The 23,849-nt window shown below is 48.0% G+C and overlaps 3 protein-coding genes across 4 annotated transcripts in view; 1 reads left to right on the plus strand and 2 right to left on the minus strand.

Annotated features, from left to right (window-relative positions):
• Positions 1-1,859: 1,859 nt before the first annotated feature.
• On the minus strand, positions 1,860-5,767 carry MAD2L1BP (MAD2L1 binding protein). The gene is made up of 3 exons (XM_012640868.1): positions 5,676-5,767; positions 4,573-4,838; positions 1,860-2,769 (listed from the first exon to the last, which is right to left on the minus strand). Exons 1-3 carry the CDS (start codon positions 5,719-5,721, stop codon positions 2,263-2,265), a joined length of 819 nt encoding a protein of 272 aa, XP_012496322.1. The 5' UTR covers positions 5,722-5,767; the 3' UTR covers positions 1,860-2,262.
• A 3,815-nt stretch (positions 5,768-9,582) lies between these two features.
• GTPBP2 (GTP binding protein 2) lies at positions 9,583-17,818 on the plus strand. Its single transcript, XM_012640869.1, has 12 exons — positions 9,583-9,849; positions 11,718-11,744; positions 12,063-12,247; positions 12,614-12,722; positions 12,920-13,117; positions 13,421-13,595; positions 13,759-13,978; positions 14,413-14,548; positions 14,687-14,745; positions 15,531-15,702; positions 16,146-16,310; positions 16,538-17,818. Exons 1-12 carry the CDS (start codon positions 9,664-9,666, stop codon positions 16,712-16,714), a joined length of 1,809 nt encoding a protein of 602 aa, XP_012496323.1. The 5' UTR covers positions 9,583-9,663; the 3' UTR covers positions 16,715-17,818.
• Positions 17,819-20,936: 3,118 nt separating this feature from the next.
• POLH (polymerase (DNA directed), eta) overlaps positions 20,937-23,849 on the minus strand; it is a 48,818-nt gene continuing 45,905 nt past the window's right edge. For both annotated transcript variants that reach the window (XM_012640870.1, XM_012640871.1), the window contains 2 exons: positions 23,540-23,709; positions 20,937-21,833 (listed from right to left, as the gene is read on the minus strand). In XM_012640870.1, the coding sequence (XP_012496324.1) occupies positions 20,948-21,833; positions 23,540-23,709 (1,056 nt within the window). In that variant the 3' untranslated portion in view covers positions 20,937-20,947. The remainder of the gene's footprint in view (positions 21,834-23,539; positions 23,710-23,849) is intronic.

Consider the following 23,849-nt stretch of genomic DNA (forward strand, 5'->3'; position numbering starts at 1 on the left):
GCGCCCGGCCTATGAAGGCTTTTAAAATTAGTATTTCAGGGAGTTGACTTGGCTTCATGTGTCATCTCAAAAAACTTGTAACTTCCTTGTTCACAACTCCCCTACTCCCTTTAGGCAGACCCCTTCAGCCTTTCCTTTCCTTAAGTAGGAGATATGGCCCAATTCCCCTTCTGTAAGATAGAGCATCAGACAGAAAACCAATCAAAATTCTGGCTGGTAAAATATATTTCAAGCGGTCATAGCACAGAAAAGAGTTCGATGTCTTCATTGATTCTGTATTTATTCACCACTTATTAATGGCAGTCTCCACGTCAGGTACCAGAATCTGAAGCCAGAGAGGGGGATCATGCAGCTTCCTAATGCTAACACCTTTGGCAGGGCACACCCTGGCTTAAGTATTGTAGAGCAAAAGCACACAGGATTTGCAGCAGTGTAGAGTACTCAGCCTCTGGAGCTAGGTGGACCAGATTGAAATCCAGGTTTCACCACTTATGCAAGTTACTCAGTCTCCCTAAGCCTTATCTACAAAATGGGGACAATACATACATTGCAAAGTTAAGATTAGATAATGTATTAAGTGCTTAAAATATAGTATATATGTTATATACTAAACAAGTATGTATTTTATGTGTCAAGCACTTTATATACATTAATCTAACAGCCTTGCAATGTATGTACTACTGTCTCCACTTATACATACATAAATACAAACATCTATGTCCAATACCAGCAAGGTGAGGATTCTCCAATTTGCTTCCATAAAATGAGCAAGTGTCCTCTTCCCCAGGGATAAAGAGCATCAACACTTGGTTGTCAGGACGGTGTCAAGCCACAGGCAGCAGGGCAGGGTTTTGCCTAAGGACAATTTTGCCAACAGTAACTGCCAGCAGCCATCAAACAGCTATAGTAGAGACAGGCTGGGCAGAACTCCAGAAGAAACATCTGGCCTCACGAAAGGAATCCCACAGGATCCCAGTACAATCCTAGATGCTTCTGCCTACCGTTCAATCAGGTTTTGCAAAGACTCTCTGTTTTCTTTTCTCATCCCCCTTCCCCTGACATTTGCTTCTCAGATCTGAAGGGCAGAACAGGCCAGGACCATTTAGGCCCCAGAAGAGCTGGCGGGGGCTGCAGGACCTCATTCCAGGCCTCAGCTCCCCAAGCCTGGCATGTGGCATGAGTTTAATCAATAATCACTTTAATTAAGACTGATATACTGCAGCTTTCTCCCGTCCTGACTGACCACTAGCAGCACCTATGACACTCAAAGCTACAGGTGACCGTCTGCTGAACATGCTGTAGCCTGTTCTCTCTCTGAGGGTGAAAAGTCTTACGAGGAGCTCCTCTCTTGCCATTCTTTCAGCACACCTGCTCAGTTTACTGGAGACCAAGCACACAGCTAGACTGTTCCCCTAAATCACTGGGCTCTCATTGAGTGGCCTGGTAAGCTAAGTTCCTTACCAGAATTTTGCCCACATCAAAGGTGACTTCTGCTTTGGTGGGACACAGAATTTAAGGGTCACAAAGATCAGTGATGTGGTAAGGAAAGAACGCTGGGCTAGAAGTTCACTGATGAGGACTGTAGTCCCAAATCTGCTGTCACACTACATGTTACCTTGGCCAAGTCACTTCCCAGACTGGCTTGGGGCTGATGAAGAGAAAAACCCTTAGTAAAAAGTCACAGAAGCTCTAAAGCAGAGAAGAGTCCAGGGAGAAAGACCAAATACCCAAGCCTCAAGCCTAAAAAGTCTCTTTAAGTCAAAAGAATTTCAGGAAATTTTTTTGTTTTTCTTTTTCAAAATTTATTTTTTTAATTTAAAATCATTTGCCTCTATTTCTTGGTGATGAGAATTTTCATTAAAATTTAATAGGAATTTATTTTATATTTAAGTTCATGAGTCACACCCACATTATGACCCTGGTAAAAATTCTGAAAGGCATAGCAAAAAGCAGAAAAGGGCCACCTCCACAGGAGTGTCAATGGACCCATCTTTGCTTTCCAACTCCTAACAGAAACACCTGACCCAGCACCCTCTGGGAAAATCAGCCTTTGATTCAGAGATGCTGTTCAACAATGATTATTACAGTCACACACTATTAGCCTACCAGGAAGTCTGAGGAGGGGAGGCAGACAGCCGGGATAGAACCCTCCTCTCTTACTAGGAAGCAACTCTAGCTCCAAGCAAGAGGTGGGTGACTCAAGTGCCACAGGGAGAAAGACAATTCAGCCATCATGTTTCCAGGATGAAGCAGCACCCTTGTTCACTCATGGAAGCCTTTAAGAGTCACTGGTGCCTGGAACCAAATGTAATCCTCCCAGGCTGTTGACTGGATGGAAGGTCTGCCACAGGACAGGGTCACCGTCAGTTTGTGGCCCCGGCTAGGCACTCGATAGTTGAGCTTGGGTCGAAACCAATCTTCCCCACAGTCACGGTGTCCCTGTGCCATGACGATGGTGCCCATGAGCGGAGGAGTCTGGAGCTCACTAAAGGCATCGGCCATGAAAATGGCTCGGAAGAGACGGCGCAAACAAGCTGCTGTGCTCAGGCTCTGGTCCACACTGTTGGGGGCCAGCCGGGACAAGTCCAGTTCATAGAATTCCTTGGGGCATAGGGCACTGCCCCCAAGGAGGATCAGCACTCGTGGTACTAGTGTGCGTGCAAAGAGGCCCTCTAGGTGGCTGAGGACACTCTCTAGTTCTGTCAGGGCTTGTTGGCATTTCCTGCTGCTCACCTCAGCCCGAGGTTTCTTCCTCACCACCTCCTCTGCCTGTGAGGACAAAAAATGATAGGAGAGGAGGACAAGGTAGAGGGAAGCTAATGCCCTTTGAAGAACTCTGCTGGGATGTATAGACAGACTTACAGGAGTGGATTTCTATCTCAAGGAATTGCCATAGCCAAGATATTGTGTTTTATCAGAGGACATTATTTATATTGAAAAGGAAAATATATTCTTTGTATAATATAAAACCATAATTCTCCTACATTTAAAACAGCAAAGACAGTGTTCTGAAGCTAGAGGGCATCCAAATATAAGCAACTAAAGTATTCAAGGAGATATGGAGGCATGGCAGAAGGTGACACGTTTTTACTGTACAGGGAGTGATAAGAGGAATGAAGATTATTTGGTCTAATAAAGATGATTCTGGGCCAGGCGTGGTGGCTCACTCCTATAATCACAACACTTTGGGAGGTCAAGGTAGGAGTATCGCTTGAGCCCAGGAGTTTGAAACCAGCCTGGGTAACATAGTAAGACACTATCTTTACCAAAAATTTCAAAATTAGCTGGACATGGTGGCACACATCTGTAGTCCTAGCTACTTGGGAAGCTGAGGCAGGAGGATAGCTCGAGCCCAGGAATTAGAGGTTACAGTGAGCTATGATTGAGCCACTGCACTCCAGCCTGGGCGAGAGTGAGATCCTGTCTCAAAAAAAAAAAAAAAAAAAAGATTCTGGAGTTGTTTTTCCAGTTAAACACAGCAAGTTGAACACATGGTTTTTTGTGCTTCCATCTCACGTATTACTAAATCAAAGAAATTAAAAAAGAAAGAAAGGAAGAGGGAAGGGAGGGAAAGATAACTCCCAAGAGGAAAGAGAACTATGGAATAGACAATACTGGCAAAAGGCAACCACAAAGTTTTGGAAGACAGGTAAAACAAGATGGAAGAGTTAAGAATTTAAGAGAGCTGAATACCAAGTGATGACAGAGGCGACCCCCGTGAGAAGCAAACCAATTCACATGACAGAACCCCAGAAAAGTTTAGTAATTGGTGATATAGGCCCTGCAGAAGGCAAGAGTGAACATGGAAGGAAATGAATGAAAACCTGTGTGAGGATGCTTAGACCATCTGCCAAATTCCTCACCCACCCAGAGGGAAGACTCCAATACCATGTTTGGCCAGTTCCCCCCAAAGAGACCACCGGGTTCCCATCCAGTCTCCATATGGTGAAGTCTATCAGCCCGTAAGACCCAGGCATGCACACAGAGCTTGCAGTGATTTATTCTTAAATGTTCACCAGACACATGATGAACATTAAAGTCAGAGACCAAAACAAACAAATGGGAAAACGATTCTAGAAGAAACAGAAACACTGCAAAGAACAAAGAAAAAGTTCAAATATACAATAATTAACATATTCAGGTAAGAGAAGTTCATACAGACATGAAACAACAGGATGTTATTTAAAAAGAATGCATTCTTAAGAAAGTGTTCTTAAGAATATGATTGTCAAAAAAGAAAAAATTAACAGAAGTGTTAGGATAAAGTCAAGGAAGTCCCCCCAGAAAGTAGAACAAAAAACCAAAGAGATGAAAACCTGAAGAGAAAAAAAACTAAAATTTAAAGAGCCAGTTCTTAAAGTGCAAATGCAACACACAGTAGGAGTTTCAGAAAGAGGGAACAAGAGAAAAAGCTGGGAGGGTTAGACTATCACAGATTAGAGTGGGGAAAATATGACTACAGCTGCTTAGGCTGACAGGCTCTGAAGATTTCTTAGACCCCTTTTCTACCTGCCTAACATCTAAGAAGCCACGAAGTCTTTCCACCAACTTTCTCCCAAAGCCTTTGCCTACCTGGGGAGAAGCTTTTCGATAGAAGTGCTTAAGCTGTTCATAGGGCAGAGGGAGTTGCTGGCGTTGGTACATGATATGCTTTAGAAGTTCGCAAGTAAACCGACAGCAGCCCTCCTGGCTCACAGGCCCAGGAAACACCACTGGTACCATGCAGTCTCTTGAGCAAAAGGGTTCCGAAGGGTTGGGAGGTTCCTGGGTAGAGGTAGTTTCAAGTAGTTCTATCTGGGGGATGTCAGTTTCTTCTGACTTCTCATACCACTCCAAATCTGGTAGGTGAACAGAGGGACAAGAGAGAAAAATGAAAAATCTAAAGGCCAAAGTCAGTCTTCTCATTCCCTGTAGCCACCACAGCAGCTACCACTGCGAAGGGGACATCCTGTCACAAGCACATATCCTCTGCAACCTCCTGCGTGGGCCGAGCCGGTAAGACATTCCTGATCCCTGTTGCCTAGGATAATTGAAGTGACAGCAAGACAGTGCGGGTGGGGCACAAGCGCGGAGGATCGCGCCTGTAATCCTAGCACTCTGGGAGGCCCAGGCAGGAGGACTGCTTGAGCTCAGGAGTTCGAGACCAGGCTGAGCAAGAGCGAGACCCCCGTCTCTACAAAAAAACAGAAAAAAATAAGCCAGGCGTGGTGGAGCGCGCCTGTAGTCCCAGCTATTCGGGAGGCTGAAGTACTAAGATCGCTTGAGCCCAGGAGTTTGAGGTTGCAGTGAGCTATGATCGTGCCTTTGCACTATAAACGGGGCGACAGAGCAACACCCCGTTTCAACAACAACAAAAAAAAACACAACCCCCTCCAAAAGATAGTGGTGGGATTTCGGAGGCAGTGACTAAGGCTCCGCTCAGAAAGCGACGAGCTCTGATCTGGGGAAATGAGTCGAAATTATAGTCGAGAGGGATCCAGAACGCCGAAAGGATGACAGAGAGTGAACCAACTCGACCCACGGCAATGGAGTCACGGGGATAGCCGGAAAGGGGATACCGGGGAGGCAGGGAAGACGGGCTTGAAAGAGAGCCAAGGGCTAAATGACTGGAGGGAGCGGCAGTAGGGAAAAAACAGGTCCCCAGGTCTCCCCGAAATCTGGACCCCACGCCTTACCCGGGACTGCGGCCGGAGAGAGCACTTCCGGCTCCGGTGCAGCCATCACGACCTCCTCTCTCTTCTGCGTGCGGTTAAAATAAACACTCCGCGAGGCACCCTGGGAAGCCCGCTCCTCCACTTCCGGCTCAGGCGAGCCGGAAGTGGGAGGGACGCCGCCGCAGTGCGGTGGGGGCTGGGCAGAGTTGGGATTTGAGTTTAGCGTTCCTTCCTTAACACTCTTGCGCGGGTACGCCTACCCTTTACCCGTCAGCGAAGCCAGACGTTCTCAGTCACTGAGCACTGCCTTCCAGAAAACACCCGCCGTCACGCATCCATTCACTCCTACATTCACTGCTCACTGTGCACCTACTTAATGCCAGGCCCTGTCCTAGGTGCTGGAGACTCAGTGGTGAACAAGCCAGGTGTGGGCCCTGTCCTCAAGGGGTTCACTGCCTATAGATAAAATACCATGTGATGAATTACAGTGGGATGGTGCACGGGCTGTGGAAGGAAAGAGCAGGGGCACCCAACTCAGAAAGGTTAGGGATGGGAAGGGGTGGTCCCAAAAGAAACATGTGAAGCTATGACCTGTAGGATGAGTAAATCAGCAAGGTGAAAAGGAAGGCCTAGTGCTCCTGGAGACCTTGAGACAAGAGCGTCTTCTGTTCAAGGAATGAAAAGAGTTCATATTGTAAAGAGTTAAGTTTGTAATAGACAGATAGGCGCCAGATCATGGCAGGATAGTATAGGCCATGTTAGAGTTTGAACTTGATCCTGCAGGGGGATGGGGAAGCTTTGAAAGGCTTAAAAGTAGCGGGGGTGACATGATTAAATTTACATCTTATAAATTTAATCTCTACACTGGCTGTAGTGTAGAGATTGGATTACAGAGAGGATAAGGGAGAAGGCAGGGATACCAGTTAGAGGTAGCGACTGCAATTACCCAAGAGCATGGTGAAAGAGGCCTAAAGTAGGGTAGTCACAGTGGGCTGGAGAAAACTGGGTGAATCCTAGAGATATTTAGGAGATCCAGTGAGCATAATTTGGGGGTTGATCTAAGGAGGAGAATAGAAAGAGACTGCCAAGAAAGCAAGTAGGCTAGCACTCTGGGAGGCCGAGGCGGGTGGATCATTTGAGCTCAGGAGTTCGAGACCAGCCTGAGCAAGAGCGAGACCCCATCTCTACTAAAAAAATACAAAGAAATTGGCTAGACAACTAAAAATATATAGAAAAAATTAGCCGGGCATGGTGGCACATGCCTGTAGTCCCAGCTGCTCGGGAGTCTGAGACAGTAGGATCGCTTGAGCCCAGGAGTTTGAGGTTGCTGTGAGCTAGGCTGACGCCATGGCACACTAGCCTGGGCAACAGAGTGAGACTCTGTCTCAAAAAAAAAAACAAAGCAAGTAGGTTTCTGACTTCAGCAACTGTATGACCCATTGTGCCATTCAATGAAGGAGGGAATGCTAAAAGAGGACCAAATTTATTGGGGGGTAAGGAGAAGCGAAGAGTTCAGTTTTTCATAGATTAAGTTTGATGTCTCCACAGGACAGTGAATTTAGGAATGTCAGTTGAAATAGAGATATATGTTTGAGAGTCATCAGCATAGGAGCAGATAAGGTCTCCCAGGGAGGGTGTGTATTAAAGATCTAAATATAAAAATAGACCACAAAACTCCTAGAATAAAATATTAGAGAATAATTCATAATCTAGGAGTGGAGTTGGATTTAGGTATGACACAAAACCAAGAAAGCACATAGGGAAAGATTAAGTCTGAGTTTAAAACTTATGCAAAGATACTATACATAAAAATAAATGACTCATTACATACCAGGAAAAATGTTTGCATGTGGCATGTATGTTTGCATCCATGATATATATATCCCACAGTCAACCACCTCATAGGTACCTGATAAACAACTCCTCCAGGAAACTCAACACATATACCACCTTCCATCCCCCAGGATGCTGATCTCCTCCTGGACAGACATCCCTGTTCGACCTGCTCCTCTGCTAGCTTTCACTCCTGTCTGTGGTAGGCCAGGTTGTTCAAGAATGGGATATCAGAATAGGTTAACTCCTCTCATCTCTTAAAAGAAGTTCTACACTTAGGATACAAGAGGACTGGGATGGATGAAGTGAAGTGTGTGTTGAGGTTGGTTGTTGAAAGATCCATGTAAATGAAAGGACAAGTGTTATCAGTCAAGTGCAGTAGGCGCTGGTTATCAAGAGGGCCATAGCTGGTCATGGTGAGAATGTTGGGGTAATGGTTTTATCTCTCGCTTCCAGTCCCCATCCTTCTTGAATCTCTCATTGAGTTCTCTAGTCTCAGTTTCTGAGCAGCAGTTTCCCTGGTTTCCCTGCAGGCCTGTGCCCCTGTTTAGGAGTTGACCTCTGCAGCATAACCTTTTCCTTGACAGCACAACTAAGAAAAGTCATATAAGCTTTCAACCACTGAAGACCCTCATAATTGGCATAGGGTCTGCTAGGCTCTTTTGCAGATTTGGGTCCTTCTGCTCTCACTGTGTTGGAAAGTTATGCTACGTGGACAGCAACTACAGGATCAGCAGACCTGCTTCCCTCCTTGTGGGCCCTGTGAGGAAATCATGGACTCCACCAAGTCTGAACCCCTGAAGGGATCACCAGAGGTAAGTCGTTGTTGCTGTTTCTTGTTTTCCAAGGAAAACTGAGGTCTGAGGGAAGAGCTGTTTAATTTCTTGGCAGTGTATGAGATCTTAGCTGTTGGTGAAGAGAGGGCAGGTGGACACACTGTTGAGTAGTGAGTCATGAGACAGCTATGGGGCTGTGAATTGAACCCTGGCGTCCTGACTCCCAGACCAGCAATGCTAACCACTTCTCCAGTCTGCCTTTCTGGTGTTTTTGTGTACTGGTTTAAGTCGCTGAGTGTATTTACTCTTTGCTGCCTGCAAGAGCCCTAAAGAGCAGCAGAGAAGGCTTGGCAAGAAAGTCAAAAGTCAACAATCCCCTGAGGCCCTAGGCCAAGTTTCTATTCCTGGTCACTTCCCCAAGTCATCGCGGTGGTTGATGTAACTGGAGCCCCAGCCCCGCCCCAAGTGGGGCCAGGCCCCTCCTACAGTTCTGGCTGTTTAAAAAATCAAACTAGGTTCTCCCTGGTTGGTTCTGCTTCAAAACAAAAGGGAGTGGGAATACTCGCTTTGGGCATCCTTGCAGCCCTCAGGGAGCAAGCCGGTTTAAAGGCCTCCTGTCTGGGCCACAGCGATGCCTCCGGCTGCTAAAACCAGCCCCCGGACGGTGCCAGCCTGGTAATAAAGCAGTAACTACTGTGCAAAGGTGGCATAATCATCGCAACAATAACAGCTGTAATTAGGCTAACCACCATCCGCCTCCGCCCTGGCGTTTGCCCTGACTCACCCCTACGGCACGCGGGCCATTGGGGAAGAAACTGAGGCAGAGGCGGAGCCAGCAGGCTGGAGGGACCAGCAGCCCTGAATTCTGCAGCTCTCCAGGTCCCAAACCTGTTGTCTAGGATCCGCGTTAAGGGGCCAAACCCAGGAGCGTCCACAAAGATCGATTCTGAAGTAAGCCCTTCGCCGCTGGTGACCATCCCCACCGCAAGCCGCGGGGCTCTAACCTTCCCTCCCAAGCCCCAGAAAAAGACCCGCTCAGAGCGCGGGGACTGGGAACCAAACTACAGCTCCCTCAAGCCTCTGCGCGCAAAGGCGCGCTGCTTGCCTACGCCCCCGAAGACAGCCGCGGCGCCTCGCGCCGCGATGCCTCCTGGGAGTTGTAGGGCGGCGACTAGCTCTTTTGAGCAAGGTCTCAGGCTTGGGGACTCTATATCCCGTGGTGCTCCGCGGCTGTTTCTGACGCGACCCGGAGGCCAGGGGAGGTGGGGGCGTGGCTTGCGCAGGGCCCCACCCCGCTCTCCTCCGGCTGGCCCGACGCGGCGGTGGCAGCAGGGGCGGCGGCGGAGGCGGCAGCGGTGGCGGGGGGGAGGGGTCGGGCGGGGGGCTGGCGGCAGCGGCGGATGGACTCGCGGGTATCGGAGCTGTTCGGCGGCTGCTGCCGGCCCGGAGGGGGCCCGGCCGTAGGCGGAACCCTCAAGGCTAGGGGGGCCGGCGGCAGCAGCGGCTGCGGGGGCCCGAAGGGGAAGAAGAAGAACGGAAGAAACAGAGGGGGCAAAGCCAACAACCCTCCGTACCTGCCCCCCGAGGTGAGCACCTGGGAAGTGCCGGGGCGAGAAGAAACCACTCCTTCCGGTCCTGAGACTCCGGGGAGGCGGGACAGACAGAATTAATCCCCCCCTTCCGGTGTCAAGACCCCAGGGAGGAGGGGCGCAGGAGATGAACCCCTCCTTCCGGTCCCGGGACACCCTGGAGAAGGGGCAGAGACTGGACCTCCCCTCCGGTGTCAGGACCTCAGGAAGGAAGCGTGAAGAGGAGGACCCCTGTTCTGATCTAGATGACCCCAGAAGAGAAGTGGGGAAAGGGGATTCCATACCCTTGGGAAAAGCAGAGTAGAACACCTCGACCCTTTCCTGTGCTGCGACAGGGGAAGGGAGACTGCATCCCCGGTTGAGGAGGCAGGCACAATAACCACCACTTTTTCTAAACTTGTTCCACAGTGAGGAGGGTAGTACCCGGGAAAAGAGCAATATGTTCCCTCCCTATCCCTCAGTTCGCGTACACACACACCCAGAGAACAGTGAGGTTTAGTCCTCTCTGTCCCTTTGCCTTTCTTTTGAGGGGCAAGAACAGGTGTGTGGAGAAGAGCTTCCACATACCTGTTCTGTCTATCCTTAAGGCAGAGGATGACTGTGACTTTGTCCCTCTTAGGAAATGAGGACCTAGGGGAAGAACCTAAACCATTGGTCATCAAACTTTAGCGTGTATCAGAATCACCTGGATTGCCAGCCCCACCCTTAGAATTTCTGATTCAGTAAGAGAGGGGTGGGTCTGAGAATTTGCATTTCTTGCAAGTTCCCATGTGATGCTAATGCTGCTGGTCCTGGGACCATCCTTTGAGAACCATTGGCCTAAACTGTCATCCTCATACCACATTTCTGAAGCCAACCATCCTAATTCCCCATCTTCAGGAAAATGATAAAAAGGTTGCCGGAAGTTCTTTGTTGATAGGAAAAGATCCCCCTTACACATAATGAGGTGGAGATTATTGGTAAAGACCTGTTAGGGCCTGGAAGCCAGAGGGCCTTAAAGGGATGGAATGATGACAGGAAGGGAAGAGGAGAAATAAAATGGCCAGAGAGGAGTGCAGAAATGCAGAATGGCACAACAGGCAAATCCCGTATCCCTTTGCACCCAAGAGGGGAAGGCTCAGGCAACAGAGTATTTCTATGCTGTGCTACCACCTGGAGGAGGTAGAATAGATCATGGGGCGGACTCAGGATTTCACCTCAACTGAGGCATGCAGGTTAGGAGACAGAAGGTAAAGGCCATAGTGAGTCTGGTTTATGGAATCTGTCTCCTTCATTCCATTTTCTGAGTTTTTTCTGTTCATGTCAGGCCCAGCTTTGGAGCTCTGCTGCTCTCTCACCTAGGGCTCCTCTGTCATCAAACTTATAGTGACCAGTGCTGAGCTCACCCTTTGGCCCTCTTCCAGAACCTCTTGCAGCCTCTTACTCTTGATGACATCAGCTGAGAGGGGTGGGTAGGAAGGAAATGGTGTCTCCCAGACCAGTGGCAAAGAAAGGCCTCAGTAGCCTGGACACAGAGGAGACATAGACTTCTGGGAACATGAGGCCTGAGGGAGAAGGAAGGGGTGATCTTGCATCTAGGAAGAATGTGCTGTGCCCAATCAAAAAAAGGAGGGACTCTGGGTTCTGTTCCTGGCTTAAATGGGCGACTGCCTGTGTCCTTGTAGGCCTTGCCTTCAGAGAGGTCACACTGGGGCTGAGTAGAGAGGGGCTTGTCTGCCACTGACCTTTGGTAGCCACTTGCCTAAGCAGGTGCCACTGGGGCTTCCTGCTTTCTTAAGTTAGCTTCCTGGGCCCCAGTGAGAATCAAGGGGAAGTAGGGATTAGGTCCGGACAGAGTGTGGTAACTGCCCCCTGTTTCTTTTCAGGCTGAAGATGGAAACATCGAATATAAAGTGAGTCTTAGGGTGGAGAGGGGCAAGTGAGTATTAGGGTGAGAAGGAGCAGGGAATGGGGTAGGTTGTCCTTGCCAGCATGGGGTGATTTCTCTGAGATCCTTCCACCTTCGTATCTATAGCAGTTTAGAGCTGTGGTTCAGGGTAAGGGCTCTGTACCTTGTTTTGTTTAAGGGGGACTCACTGTTAGGGGGCTTAGGGATGAAGGGTTTAAGCGGAGAGGGACAGCCCTGGTCCTTGCAGCAGAACAGGTGGGGCCCATGTGGGTTTGGGAGGAACACCTCTGATTTCACCTTGTGATACCCCACCTGCCCTAAGCTGAAGCTGGTGAATCCATCCCAGTACCGCTTTGAGCACTTGGTGACACAAATGAAGTGGCGGCTCCAGGAGGGACGCGGTGAGGCCGTCTACCAGATTGGGGTAGAGGACAATGGGCTGCTGGTGGGGCTGGCTGAGGAGGAGATGCGGGCCTCCCTCAAGACCCTGCACCGAATGGCAGAGAAGTATGCTTCTCCTTCCCCTGCGATTCTCTTTTATCTCACTCGGGAGGCCCACACAGACCCAGTCACCTAGGGCCTAAGGGGCCAAGGTGGGACTTTCCTTTTGCTGCCTTCTCTTGATAAAGGGCTGAGGTGGGAGGGCTCATGTTGTGGTCCCCTCCTCATTGGACCTGGGCTTTTTTGCTCCTTAAGATGTGTGCGTTTGTTTTAAAGGGAGCTGTGGATGAGGGATAGATTGGAGGGCAGTGGGAAATGCAGTAAGGTGTTGGGAGCTCTGCAGGGGAGGTACAGGAAGGCCATTGGTCCAGAGCCAGGCTGGTATAGGGGGAGTACAGGTGAGATATGGCAGCTGTGGCCTTGCTATGACAGGGTTGGAGCAGACATCACCGTTCTCCGAGAGCGAGAAGTGGATTATGATAGCGACATGCCCCGGAAGATCACTGAGGTGCTAGTACGAAAGGTCCCTGACAACCAACAGGTGAACTCACACCCTTCCTTCCCCGTCATGTCCACACCCCTTGGGTGGGCCCTGTGGTGGGAGGCTGTCCCCTGGCCCAGGATCCTGGGGGCTTCTAGTTCATCATTTGCTCCCTAAAGCGCCTCACTGCCCTTGACCCAGTTTCCAATGAGAGAGGTGAGGGATTGGAACCCTTACCTCTAGCAATTCATCCACAGTTCCTAGACCTCCGTGTGGCCGTCCTGGGGAATGTGGACTCAGGGAAGTCAACTCTGCTTGGAGTCCTGACCCAGGGAGAGCTGGACAATGGGCGGGGCCGGGCTCGGCTCAACCTTTTCCGCCACCTGCATGAGATTCAGTCTGGCCGAACATCCAGCATCAGCTTCGAGATCCTGGGCTTTAACAGCAAGGGAGAGGTGCATGGGATCAACGGGACCCAGTGGGGCCAGACTCTGAGGATGGGATGGTAATGGTGAAGGACATAGGCCAGGGGCAGAGTGTGGACACTTTTTGGAATAATATAGATGAAGGCCCCGAGGGGACTATGAACAAGCTCTGTCCCTCTTAGGAAACAAATGGGGAATCAACTGAATTAAATCGAAAATGGGGTTCACAGTTAAGAGTCAGGGTCACCCAGGGTCGTCGGTTTAGGTCCTGGCGACTCTTAAAGGGTTGGGGAGGTTGGCAGGGGGCACTGAGAGCCCTGGGCTCTGGGCCAGGTGGTGAATTACAGCGACTCACGGACAGCAGAAGAGATCTGTGAGAGCAGCTCCAAGATGATCACCTTCATCGACCTGGCAGGCCACCACAAGTACCTACACACCACCATCTTTGGCCTCACCTCATACTGCCCTGACTGTGCCCTGCTCCTCGTCAGTGCCAACACTGGGATTGGTATGAGGCATTGGGGCAGACAGGGCTGAAGGGGGGTGCTGACTCTTTGCTGCCCTGGGTCTCCTCAAACCTAGGAGCCAGACTAACCCTCTTTTTCTTCCCTCTCCTCCCTTCTGCCTTCTCACACTTCTCTCCTGCCTCCTGCCTGCCTTCTCTGAGGCAGCTGGCACCACACGGGAACATCTGGGGCTGGCCTTGGCCCTGAAAGTGCCCTTCTTCATCGTGGTCAGCAAGGTGGACCTGTGTGCCAAGACCACAGTAGAGAGGACAGTACGCCAGCTGGAGCGGGTCCTCAAGCAGCCTGGCTGCCACAAGGTCCCCATGCTGGTCACCTCTGAGGATGATGCTGTCACTGCTGCCCAGCAGTTTGCCCAGTCACCCAAGTAAGCCTGCCTCACCCTAAAACCCTGATCTACTAGGAAGGCTGCCACAGGGCCCAGGGCCCAGGAGTATGGTGGCCCATCTACCAGAGCCAGACCAGTTCTGGCTCAGTTCTGTGGGTTTTTCAGCTTGGGATTATGGGAGGGAGTCTGCTGAAGGGCTTGACCCTTCCCCCGAGCCAACCTGGAGCTTTGCTGATGCCTGGGACCGTAGGGATGAAGTGCTATACAGGCATTTGGCATCTCCCTTGAGCTTTGGGATGGGCTTCATGTGCCATGTTGCTTGGCAGCGCTCACGGAGGACCCAGTGTTCCCGAACCATTAGCAGGCAGGAGAGAGGCCCCCAGCTGCCCAGAGCGAAACTTACCTATGGGGTCCTGGCCTCTGCCTCCTGTTAGGACTTTCCTCATCTGTCCACTCCATGCCTCCCTCTACAGTGTCACCCCCATCTTCACACTGTCCAGTGTGTCTGGAGAGAGCCTGGACCTCCTCAAAGTCTTTCTGAATATCCTGCCACCACTCACCAACAGCAAAGAGCAGGAAGAACTCATGCAGCAGCTGACGGAGTTCCAGGTAGTTGGCCACCCAAACAGCCAGTAGGCTGGGGAACCAGGGAGGGGCTCATTCTGACTGAGCCTAGAGTCTGTTTAGAGACTTTGGACCTGCCAGCCCTGCTTGGCAGGCCTTTGATAGAGTTTTCTTTGGCTTTAGGTGGATGAAATCTATACAGTACCAGAGGTGGGGACTGTTGTTGGAGGGACACTTTCCAGGTGAATTGCCTTGCTTGCTACCCACTCCACTCAGCCCTCACCCGTACACTCAGAGACATCTGGCCCAAAAGAGGAGGCCCTGGAGTTGAACAGAGCCCATATGAAGGATGTGCTTCTTTGCAGACTAGGCTTTCACTATCAAAAGAGCTGGAGAGGCTGGGTGCAGTGGCTCATGCCTGTGATCCTAGCACTCTGGGAGGCCGAGGCGGGAGGATCACTTGAGCCCAGGAGTTTGAGGTTGCTGTGAGCTAGGCTGATGACATGGCACTGTAGCCCGGGCAACAGAGTGAGACTCTGTCTCAAAAAAAAAAAAAAAGAGCTGGAGAAGTCTAGTCTGTTGGCTTTTGAGGGAAGAAACTATTGCTGCTTGCTGGGAATCTCCAGGCCCCTGAGGGAGAAGTGTGGGTATTGGGCACCAGGAAGAAAACCAGAGTGTATTCAACTGACTTCATCTCAAAGTAGGGAAATGAGAGGTCACTTAAGATTCTTTCCAAAGCAGGGGCTGGAACCCAAGGGGATAAACCTGCCCCTTCAGGGATCAGGTGTTCAGTGTTGTCAAACCAGCAGGTGCCTCTCTGCCAGCCATCACTGCTGGCCTTTTCTGGTATTAGCCTTCTGACTCTGAACCAGGGCAGTCATCCCCACTACAAGTCTGAATTTAGGGTTCCTTTTCCCCACTTGAGGGACTCAATCCCAGAAGGGAAGGAATGCAGTGGGTGACCCCAGCAGAGTAGTAGGTAGAGGGACCTAGGCTGACACTGTGCCACCTGCCCTCTGGGCTGCAGTGGGATTTGCCGTGAGGGGGACCAGCTGGTGGTGGGCCCCACGGATGATGGCTGCTTCCTGGAGCTGAGAGTGTGCAGCATCCAGCGCAACCGCTCTGCCTGTCGTGTGCTGCGAGCTGGTCAGGCTGCTACGTTGGCCCTCGGGGACTTTGACCGTGCTCTGCTTCGCAAGGTGAGGTGGGTGGGTTGGAGAGGGAACACACAGAGATTTGCCTAGCAGACCGGCTACTGAATGAGCAGCACCCATCTAAGGTGCTTCAGAGAAACTCAAAGGAAACCAAGAAGCTTATGGTCTAGTTTCACAGACTGTGTATAAAAATGGTTTAGAATAGTCATGAGGCACAGATCACTAGATATGAACCACTGTGGAGCACCATGAGTGTCCAAGACTCTTAAAAATACAAAGCATTAGAAGGGTGAGAGGACATGGGAAGTGGGTAAAGAAGGATTCCTTTTAAGAGGGAGTTTTGAGTATTGTCTTCTGCGGTCTTTGTGTTTGGAGTCTTATAGAGGAAGAGGAAATGCAGGAGCTATAAGAGGGCATGGGCGTGGCTGGGGAGGGAAAGTCTAATGTTAGGCCTGCCCTTCCTGGGCCTGGGGGCTATGCCTCCCCAGGGCATGGTGATGGTGAGCCCCGAGATGAATCCTACCATCTGCTCAGTGTTCGAGGCAGAGATAGTCCTACTGTTTCATGCCACCACCTTCCGACGAGGATTCCAGGTGACTGTACATGTGGGCAACGTACGTCAGACAGCAGTGGTGGAGAAGATCCATGCCAAGGTGAGAGAGACCCAGCCATGCTCCCATCTCTCCAGCAAAAAATCAGAATTCTCCTGCCTCCCTAAGGGAGGGAGGCCTGGCCCCAGACTTAGAGAGAATTCCCTGATCCCACAATGGGAACAAAGCCCCACTTAGGGTGGATAGCAGCCCGGAGGGTGGAGAGCCAAGACTGGTAGGGAATGGGATGGGAGGCACTGGCCATGGCAGTGACCACTTATCTGCTGCAGGACAAGCTGCGGACAGGGGAGAAGGCAGTGGTACGTTTCCGCTTCTTGAAACACCCAGAGTACCTGAAGGTGGGCGCCAAACTGCTGTTCCGGGAGGGTGTCACCAAGGGCATCGGCCATGTCACTGATGTGCAAGCTATTACAGCAGGAGAAGCCCAAGCCAACATGGGCTTCTGAATCCTCCAGGCTTGGACAGCTCTGTTGCTGTCCCTACAATATATAAGGTGACTTTCGGCCATGCTGCCCCCACCCACTGGCGGCTCTGTGTGTTAGTAGGCTAAGGAGAGAGGGGTGCTGTCTGCGACTTACTCCCTGCTGCCTTTCTGGAGAGGTGCCAAGCTTGGTGTGGCCAGGGAGGGGCTGTCCTGAGGGAGAAGACAGAATTCAGGGCAGTGCTGAGAAGCTGTGTGCCCACCTGGTTGGCTCATCAACCCTGGCCTGGCAACCCTGTGGCCTGTCTGCTGGAGCTGACTGCATCCACTGTCAATTCCTCGGCCCGCTATCAGGACTGGGCGTATTTTGTTGGTGTGGTCCCTGCACTTCAGGAATTGTCACCACTGGGGGTGGCCCTCAAAAGCACTCCTTTTTCTATACCTCTTCTCAAGGCCATGTAATTGCCCAACTCTACCTGACTATGGACAAAAGATATCTGCTCCTGGCCATGTGGTGGCCCAGGGGCTGAAGAAATGGCACAGGGACAGTGATGGCAGTGCTCCCATCCTGTGCTGAGGCCTCAGGCCTCTTCCTCAGCTTTATCTCCCTTCCCTTCTTTACTCAAGGGCCATTTTCCCAGTTCCTCCTCTCACAGGCCCCACAGGTGCTATTTGTTGTGCTGGCCAGGCGTGGGGCTGCCAGGCTATGGCTTGGCATACCAAAGGTCAGCTGCATGTCAATCAGTCTCGTCCTCTCCTCTGCAGTCATCTGTTGGCTTTCATGCTGGATCAAATAGTATGTTTTACTTTCCCAGAACCACAGTTCCCCATTCTGCGACTCTCACCCACCTTCTGCTCCAACCTAAGCCCTCTGTTGTTTTAGTAATTTGTAGTGACCATCCCTTCCCTCTGTTGCAGGGAACCAGGAGGAAAGGGAAAGATGTTGCCATATTTCCTACTCTTTAGGCATGGACTCCCTCCTTTCCCTTTGTTAGTGTCCTGGGTTCCCATGGACTCAGGGATTTGTTGGTTGAGGTTTCTCTGCATATATATATATATGTATATATATATTTAAATACACATATATATTGTACAGAATAAAAATGTTTTATTGAATACTCTGTGCTTATGCTTAAGACACAGGCTCAGCTTCCTTCCAGGGCTAGGTGCCTCTCCAAGATCAGAGACGAGAAACCCCAACATTGCTGAGCCCTGAATGTGGAAAGAACCCATCTGGTATCTCATCCGCCGTTTTTCTTTTCCTCTTCCTTTCACAGGATCAATGTTCCAATATTGTAACAAAGTATTCTGCCCGTAAATTCTTTGAGTGAGCAGAGTAGGAAGTGAAACGGAGGCCTTTTCAGCTGAAATAAGTAGCTACCGTGTATTTGAGGAGTTGGTCACTTGCTAGTGTCACAACGGTAAGAAGCCCACTTCTGTGCCCTGTCAGAGATTTGGAGAGTAGAGTGCTAACTACTTCAAGAGAATTTAGAGACAAATGGTAATCTGGTCCTCAAACTTTTCAGGTTTATATAATCTAAATTAGATTCTTGGAGCCATGAGGGCCACCTGGCCAAACCTTAGTCCCTCTTGCTGTTTCCACATTCAGACTCCTTGTTAACATATCTTATGGACAGAGAAATAGGGCCCAAGGATAAAGTCAACAGCAAAACACAGAGACTACATTTTGAACAAGCATCTGGCAAAAGAAATGTGGTAAATGTGGCCCAAGGTCCTATGTGGCATTCTGCCTGTAGAGTATTAAAGTGATAACTTCCCTACCACTCAGGCTCAGCTTTTTAAAATATACTGGTTTAACTTGGTACTAAGAAGCCCCTGGTTGAAGAACTTACTCCTGTATTAGGAGCTAAGAGCTGTTTACTTCCTTCTGTATAGTTGCCGATAAACAGCTGTGAGGAAGGAAAGGTTACATTCAGCAAAAAGATACTATAGCTTTCACCCAGCACTGACCTTTGCATGTCTGTCTGCTGTCGCCTCCACAGACTCATTGCCAGTGTGTTGGGGCGGGGCTGGTATTCCCAAGAAAACAGAAGGTATGTTACTGTCTTTATTGGTCATCTACTACTCCCCACACCTCACCCCCAAACTCTATCGGTTTGGGCCTCTAGAAGTCCAGTAAAACCTAAGTTTCTACCACATTATTTTTTCTGTATGACTCCTTCATGCCAGTCAACCCAACTGTTAAAAATTTATTCAACTTGATCTGAATAGCATCCAAAAGAGATGGATGCTTCATCCAGTTTGTTAACTTATCCTGGACTAAGAAAGGAAATTTTGGAAAATCACATCCCAGCATTTAATGAGACATCTCCAGGAATTACTGAGCCACTTTGCTACATTAATGGAACATTTAAGGAGAGAAAAATGTGTATAAGGCAGGTTGCCAAGGAGTTTATACTTTGCTGGATGGAGTGCAGTGGCATCATCATAGCTCACTGCAATCTCAAAATCCTGGGTTTAAGCCAAGTGTCTGAGTAGCTGGGACTACAAGCGCACACCACCATGCTCGGCTATTTTTCCTTTTTTTTATATAGATGGGGTCTTGCAATGTTGCCCGGGCTGGTCTTGAACTGACCTCAAGCAATCCTCCCACCTCAGCCTCCCCAAGTGCTAGGATTATAGGTGTGAGCCACCGCACCTGGACAATACATTCTTCTTGTCCCAGTTCTGGTAATCAGATCTAAAGTTTTTTACTATATACATTCACCCAATGAATATCAAGCACCTATGATTTGCAAGGCACTGTGAAGAATTCTTGCCTTTAAGAAGCTACAAATCTAGTAGGGAAAAGGCCACGTACACAGTGAATACTGTCTTTTATTGGATATTCAAGTACCATAAAAGTAGAAAATATTTTTGGAGGAAAAAATAATTTCCTGCTGGATCCAATGGTTTTCATACCCTCCCCTGTTCTTCAAACTAAATACAAGACTCCTCCCCCCACTTATAAATAAGCTAAAAGTTGGTTTGTGTGTATGTATGGAAGGAAGGAGATGTACACTATTCTCTCTACCCACCACCACCAACTCAGTTCATCTTCAGTTGAGTTCCTTGTGTAATTCAAGCCAAAAAAGCTGACTTCTCACACATAAGAACAGACATTAAAAATACAGTACTATAAACATGGACAAGTGCAAAAAGCTACAATAATCAATTTAAAACCCTAAGCTAAATATTTATACTTCAGTAAGGAAGAGATGAACATGCCAGTAACCACAAAGGTGCAAGCACTCACCTCTTAAATTTGTGCTTTAGAGTTTAAGGAAATGTTATTGTTCTCTACAAACCTGGCTGTCGGTATCTTCTAGATAACTATTTCTCAAACTTTAAGATATACACTGGGGAGTCTTGTTAATATGCAGATTTGGATTCAGTAGTAGTGGTGAGGTGAAGACTATTACTAACAAGTTCCTAGGTGATCCCGATGCTGCCATTCCTCAAGTCACACTTAGAGTAGCAAGGTTCTAGAGATGATCTAGTTTTGGTTAGGACTTCTCGAATCTAAACAGAGTTCCTGAACTGGCCAGTGGCAATCTCATTCTACATTAGAACAAAATGCAGAGAATGGCTAACCAGGGGCTAGAACTGAGGCTATAATAGGGTTTACCTGTATGAGATTCAGCGTTTATTGAGTAGCTTTTATGTACAGAACCTGCCCTACTCTAGTTACTACAGCACTTTTTAGGGATTCTTCACCTCACATTCTCCAACAGAAAATACGGAATTCTGGTCAAGGCATTATCGGAAACTGCCCCTGTCACCAAACTAGGGAGCAGTTGTTGTTTTTTTTAAACTTTTTGTTTTTTACTTAGTTCATTTTCTGTGCCAACTCTAAGTTGAAGATTAAAATAATCTGTAAGGCATTATCTCAGTTTTACAGATGAGGAAGTAAAAAAAGTGACTTGCTCAAAGCCATCACTGCAGTAAGGCAGAGAGAGCTAGGTTTGGAACCAGTCTCTTAGGCTTCAAGGCCCACATATTTTTTACAGTATGACACTGCCTCCCTAAACTCTAAAGATTAAAAACTCAATGAGAGTATGAATTTTTACATCTCTGTCAGCAATGGGATTAGAATCTATGCCTGTGAAGAGATAGGAACCTTAATCTGGCACCTAACTGGATTATTTTTGTATTAAAATTTTCATAAAATTATGGCTTTCCCTGAGAAAGGAACATATTTCCGTCTCCCAGGTTACAGATAAAATATTAAAATCCTACAGCAAGCCTGAGGGCAACATTAATGTGTTAATGGCTTAAAAAATGATTCCAATGTCTGCATGCCCTCAGGCCTAGGCCGTTTATTACTGGAGGCCAAAGGGCTCTTGGGATTTCTTTTGCCTTGAGGAGACAAGGCAGGAACAACCTGGGGGTTTGAGGGCTGCAGAAAGGATTTCTGCAACTCCAATGCAAAATGGTAGTCCATGTGTTCTGGCATGTCCCAAACTGGTAACAGGGACCGACATTTCTCACAGGGCACTTGGTCCTCAGCGGCTAAAACACTTAAGGTGGTAGTTGCCGTCTGAGCCACCCCTGGAGCAGCCTTGGAAGCTGAAGAAGCAAGCATGCTTGGGCTGTTCTGGGTCAAATCCATCTCTGCAGGAGTTGGTTTAGAGGATTCTAGCTTCAACGCCCCTTCACAAACAGGGGCACCATCTGGATACTCTGTTGGAAAATGATGTGGTAACCCTTTAGAGTTGGACTTTGGATTTTGTGGAGGGAAAGGAACTGAAGAATTATTAAGCTGCTTCTGTTTTAGAAGCAGACTTTTCTGCTTGAAGAAGGACTCCGTTCCTGTAGTTCGACTGGTTTGGAAAGGTAATGACTTGGATGGTGAATTGCTCGTGGGGGCCTGAGTGGTAACAGTCAAAGATGAAAGCGAAGCTTCTTTGACTTTCCGTTTTTCTGCAGCTTTTTGGAAGAATGATTCCAGAGAGGTGGTTGCTTTCTTAGTTGCTGTCACCCCTGGGTCACTTCCCTGGGTGTTAGCTTCTGAACTGGTAACTGGCACCTTTGGCAGAGAACTTGGGTCACTGCTCAAGAAGATGGTGATGTCTGTGCAAGACGAAGGGGCAGAGGCAGAGAATTTGGTAGCACAGAGGCATAGCATTGTGAGGGGGGGAGACCTGTACAGAAAGTAAAAGAATAAGAAGATTAGCAATAGGTCACTATTTCAGAGCTTAGGAAAGATTCAGTCAATGACTGGGATTCTGATTCTGCCACAAGAAGAAATCATTCCTTACTACAGTGGTTCTCAAAATTTAACATGTATCGAATTAGTAGACCTGGGATGAACAGAGAATTTGAGTTTCTAACAATTGATGCTGCATCTTGAGAACCACTGACTTGATGACCTCCCACCTCCTGACGGCTGCTGTTTTTATAAGATACCACTGCAGAGCTGCTATAATTCAGGGTTGGGGCAAGAAATTTTATTCAGGGCAACAGAAAAACTTTAGAACATTTAGATGGGAAAGACTTGAAAAAGCCCTCTTAGCCATTCTCTTGTTTTTAAACAGGGGTACTACCTAACCCTAATCCTGACAGACTTTCCATTCTGGAATTTCTGCAGAATGAAATGCCACAACTGCTTTTGGTTACCAATCCCAGTCTTAGAAACATTTGTAGAAATTCCTGTCATAAAGTTCCTCATTATGTCTAATAACCCAAATTTTCAAAGCTGAATTTCAGAAAATGAAACATGCTTTTAGATACAGGTTTCTCAATGAGGTAAGGGTAAATGCTATTTTAAAGTAATTATGAAAGTATCCCACTATCCTCAGGTTTCATGCTTTGGAACATTCTTATAATTAGATAATTTTGATGCTTCCCTGTCAAGAAATGTCACATATCCGTGAGTAGTATTTGTGATAGTGTCAATTTATAAGTTTTCAAATGAACATAGTATCACAATTGTCATTTGGTTCTATAAAACTGTTCAATGTTTAAAAATAAATATTATCAAGAAATAAAAATTAAGTAAATTATTCCACGTAAAGAACAAAGACTCCAACTTTGGAGACCTCATCATATAGATCTGTACCTATAATAGTAGTGCCAATATATTTAGATAAGCAATAACTTAGGTGATTAAATTTTGATTTTTTAAAATAATCTTCAATATACATCTGTGAGTGAGCAACCAATTTATCTTTCTCTCATAATTATATTTCCATTGTGAATTTAGAATACTTTATTTTTTACATAGCAGCAGGCTATTAAATAAGTAATTAAAGGATTCCAATCCAGGAAATCATTAATGTCTGAACAGAAAATGAACATGCTCCAACAAAAAGAGGCTTATATTTCATGACCAACAAGTGAAATTTATTAATGAATATAACATTTGGTACAATACCAATGGGGCTTGTAACTGAGTTGGGATGTTAGATAGAAATTATCAATGAATATAGGTCACTTTCGTAATCAAGAAAGATGCTTTTAAGATAGAACAGTCAAGTAGTTGAAAGAGAAGTACCCAAATGCATTCTGGAAACCTGAGCTCTGTTCTCCAAGTGCAACTGGTCGTTTCCCCGACAAAAGCAAGCTGATACAGGCAGAGATAGTACTGGTTCACTTTGCATTCTAACCCACCGTTGGGAACTGTAATGTATCAAATGTAGGCAAAGAAGCTGTAGCTGGGCTTCCTTGTTCCTGAGGTTGCTGCTGTGTTTTCTCCCTTAGTGCATAACCATTCCCCTCTGTAATAGGTACTGCTAGTCTGAGTCACAAAGTGCCTATCCCTGCTGGAGGAGCCTGGATACCCACTAATTTTAGAGCTAAGACAGGGCATAAGTCTTTTCTAAGAAGATGAGCTAGAAAAAAAACTCACCATTCAGTTTGGATTCCAGACGTATTACAGTTCTTGATAACAGCAAATGCATCATGGCTCATCTTGTAAGCATCATAGCGGGTAAGGGGACAGCAGCGGCGCAGGCTGGTGAGACGTTTGTCTCCTTGCACACGAATGCTCACAGCCAGCTGGGTAGCTACCCTGTCATTCTGTGAGTGGAGAAAGATTGAGACCAGAAGTAAAGTTTCAGGAGCATCTGAATTCTATATATGGAAATATATGAGAGGAAATTAAAAGAACCAGGGTGACAGAATGGTTTGGAAACACTAAGCTTAAAATTCAAGAATAT

The sequence above is a fragment of the Propithecus coquereli genome, unplaced genomic scaffold (genome assembly GCF_000956105.1).
Source record: "Propithecus coquereli isolate 6110/MARCELLA unplaced genomic scaffold, Pcoq_1.0 Scaffold158, whole genome shotgun sequence".
Lineage (NCBI taxonomy): Eukaryota > Metazoa > Chordata > Mammalia > Primates > Indriidae > Propithecus > Propithecus coquereli.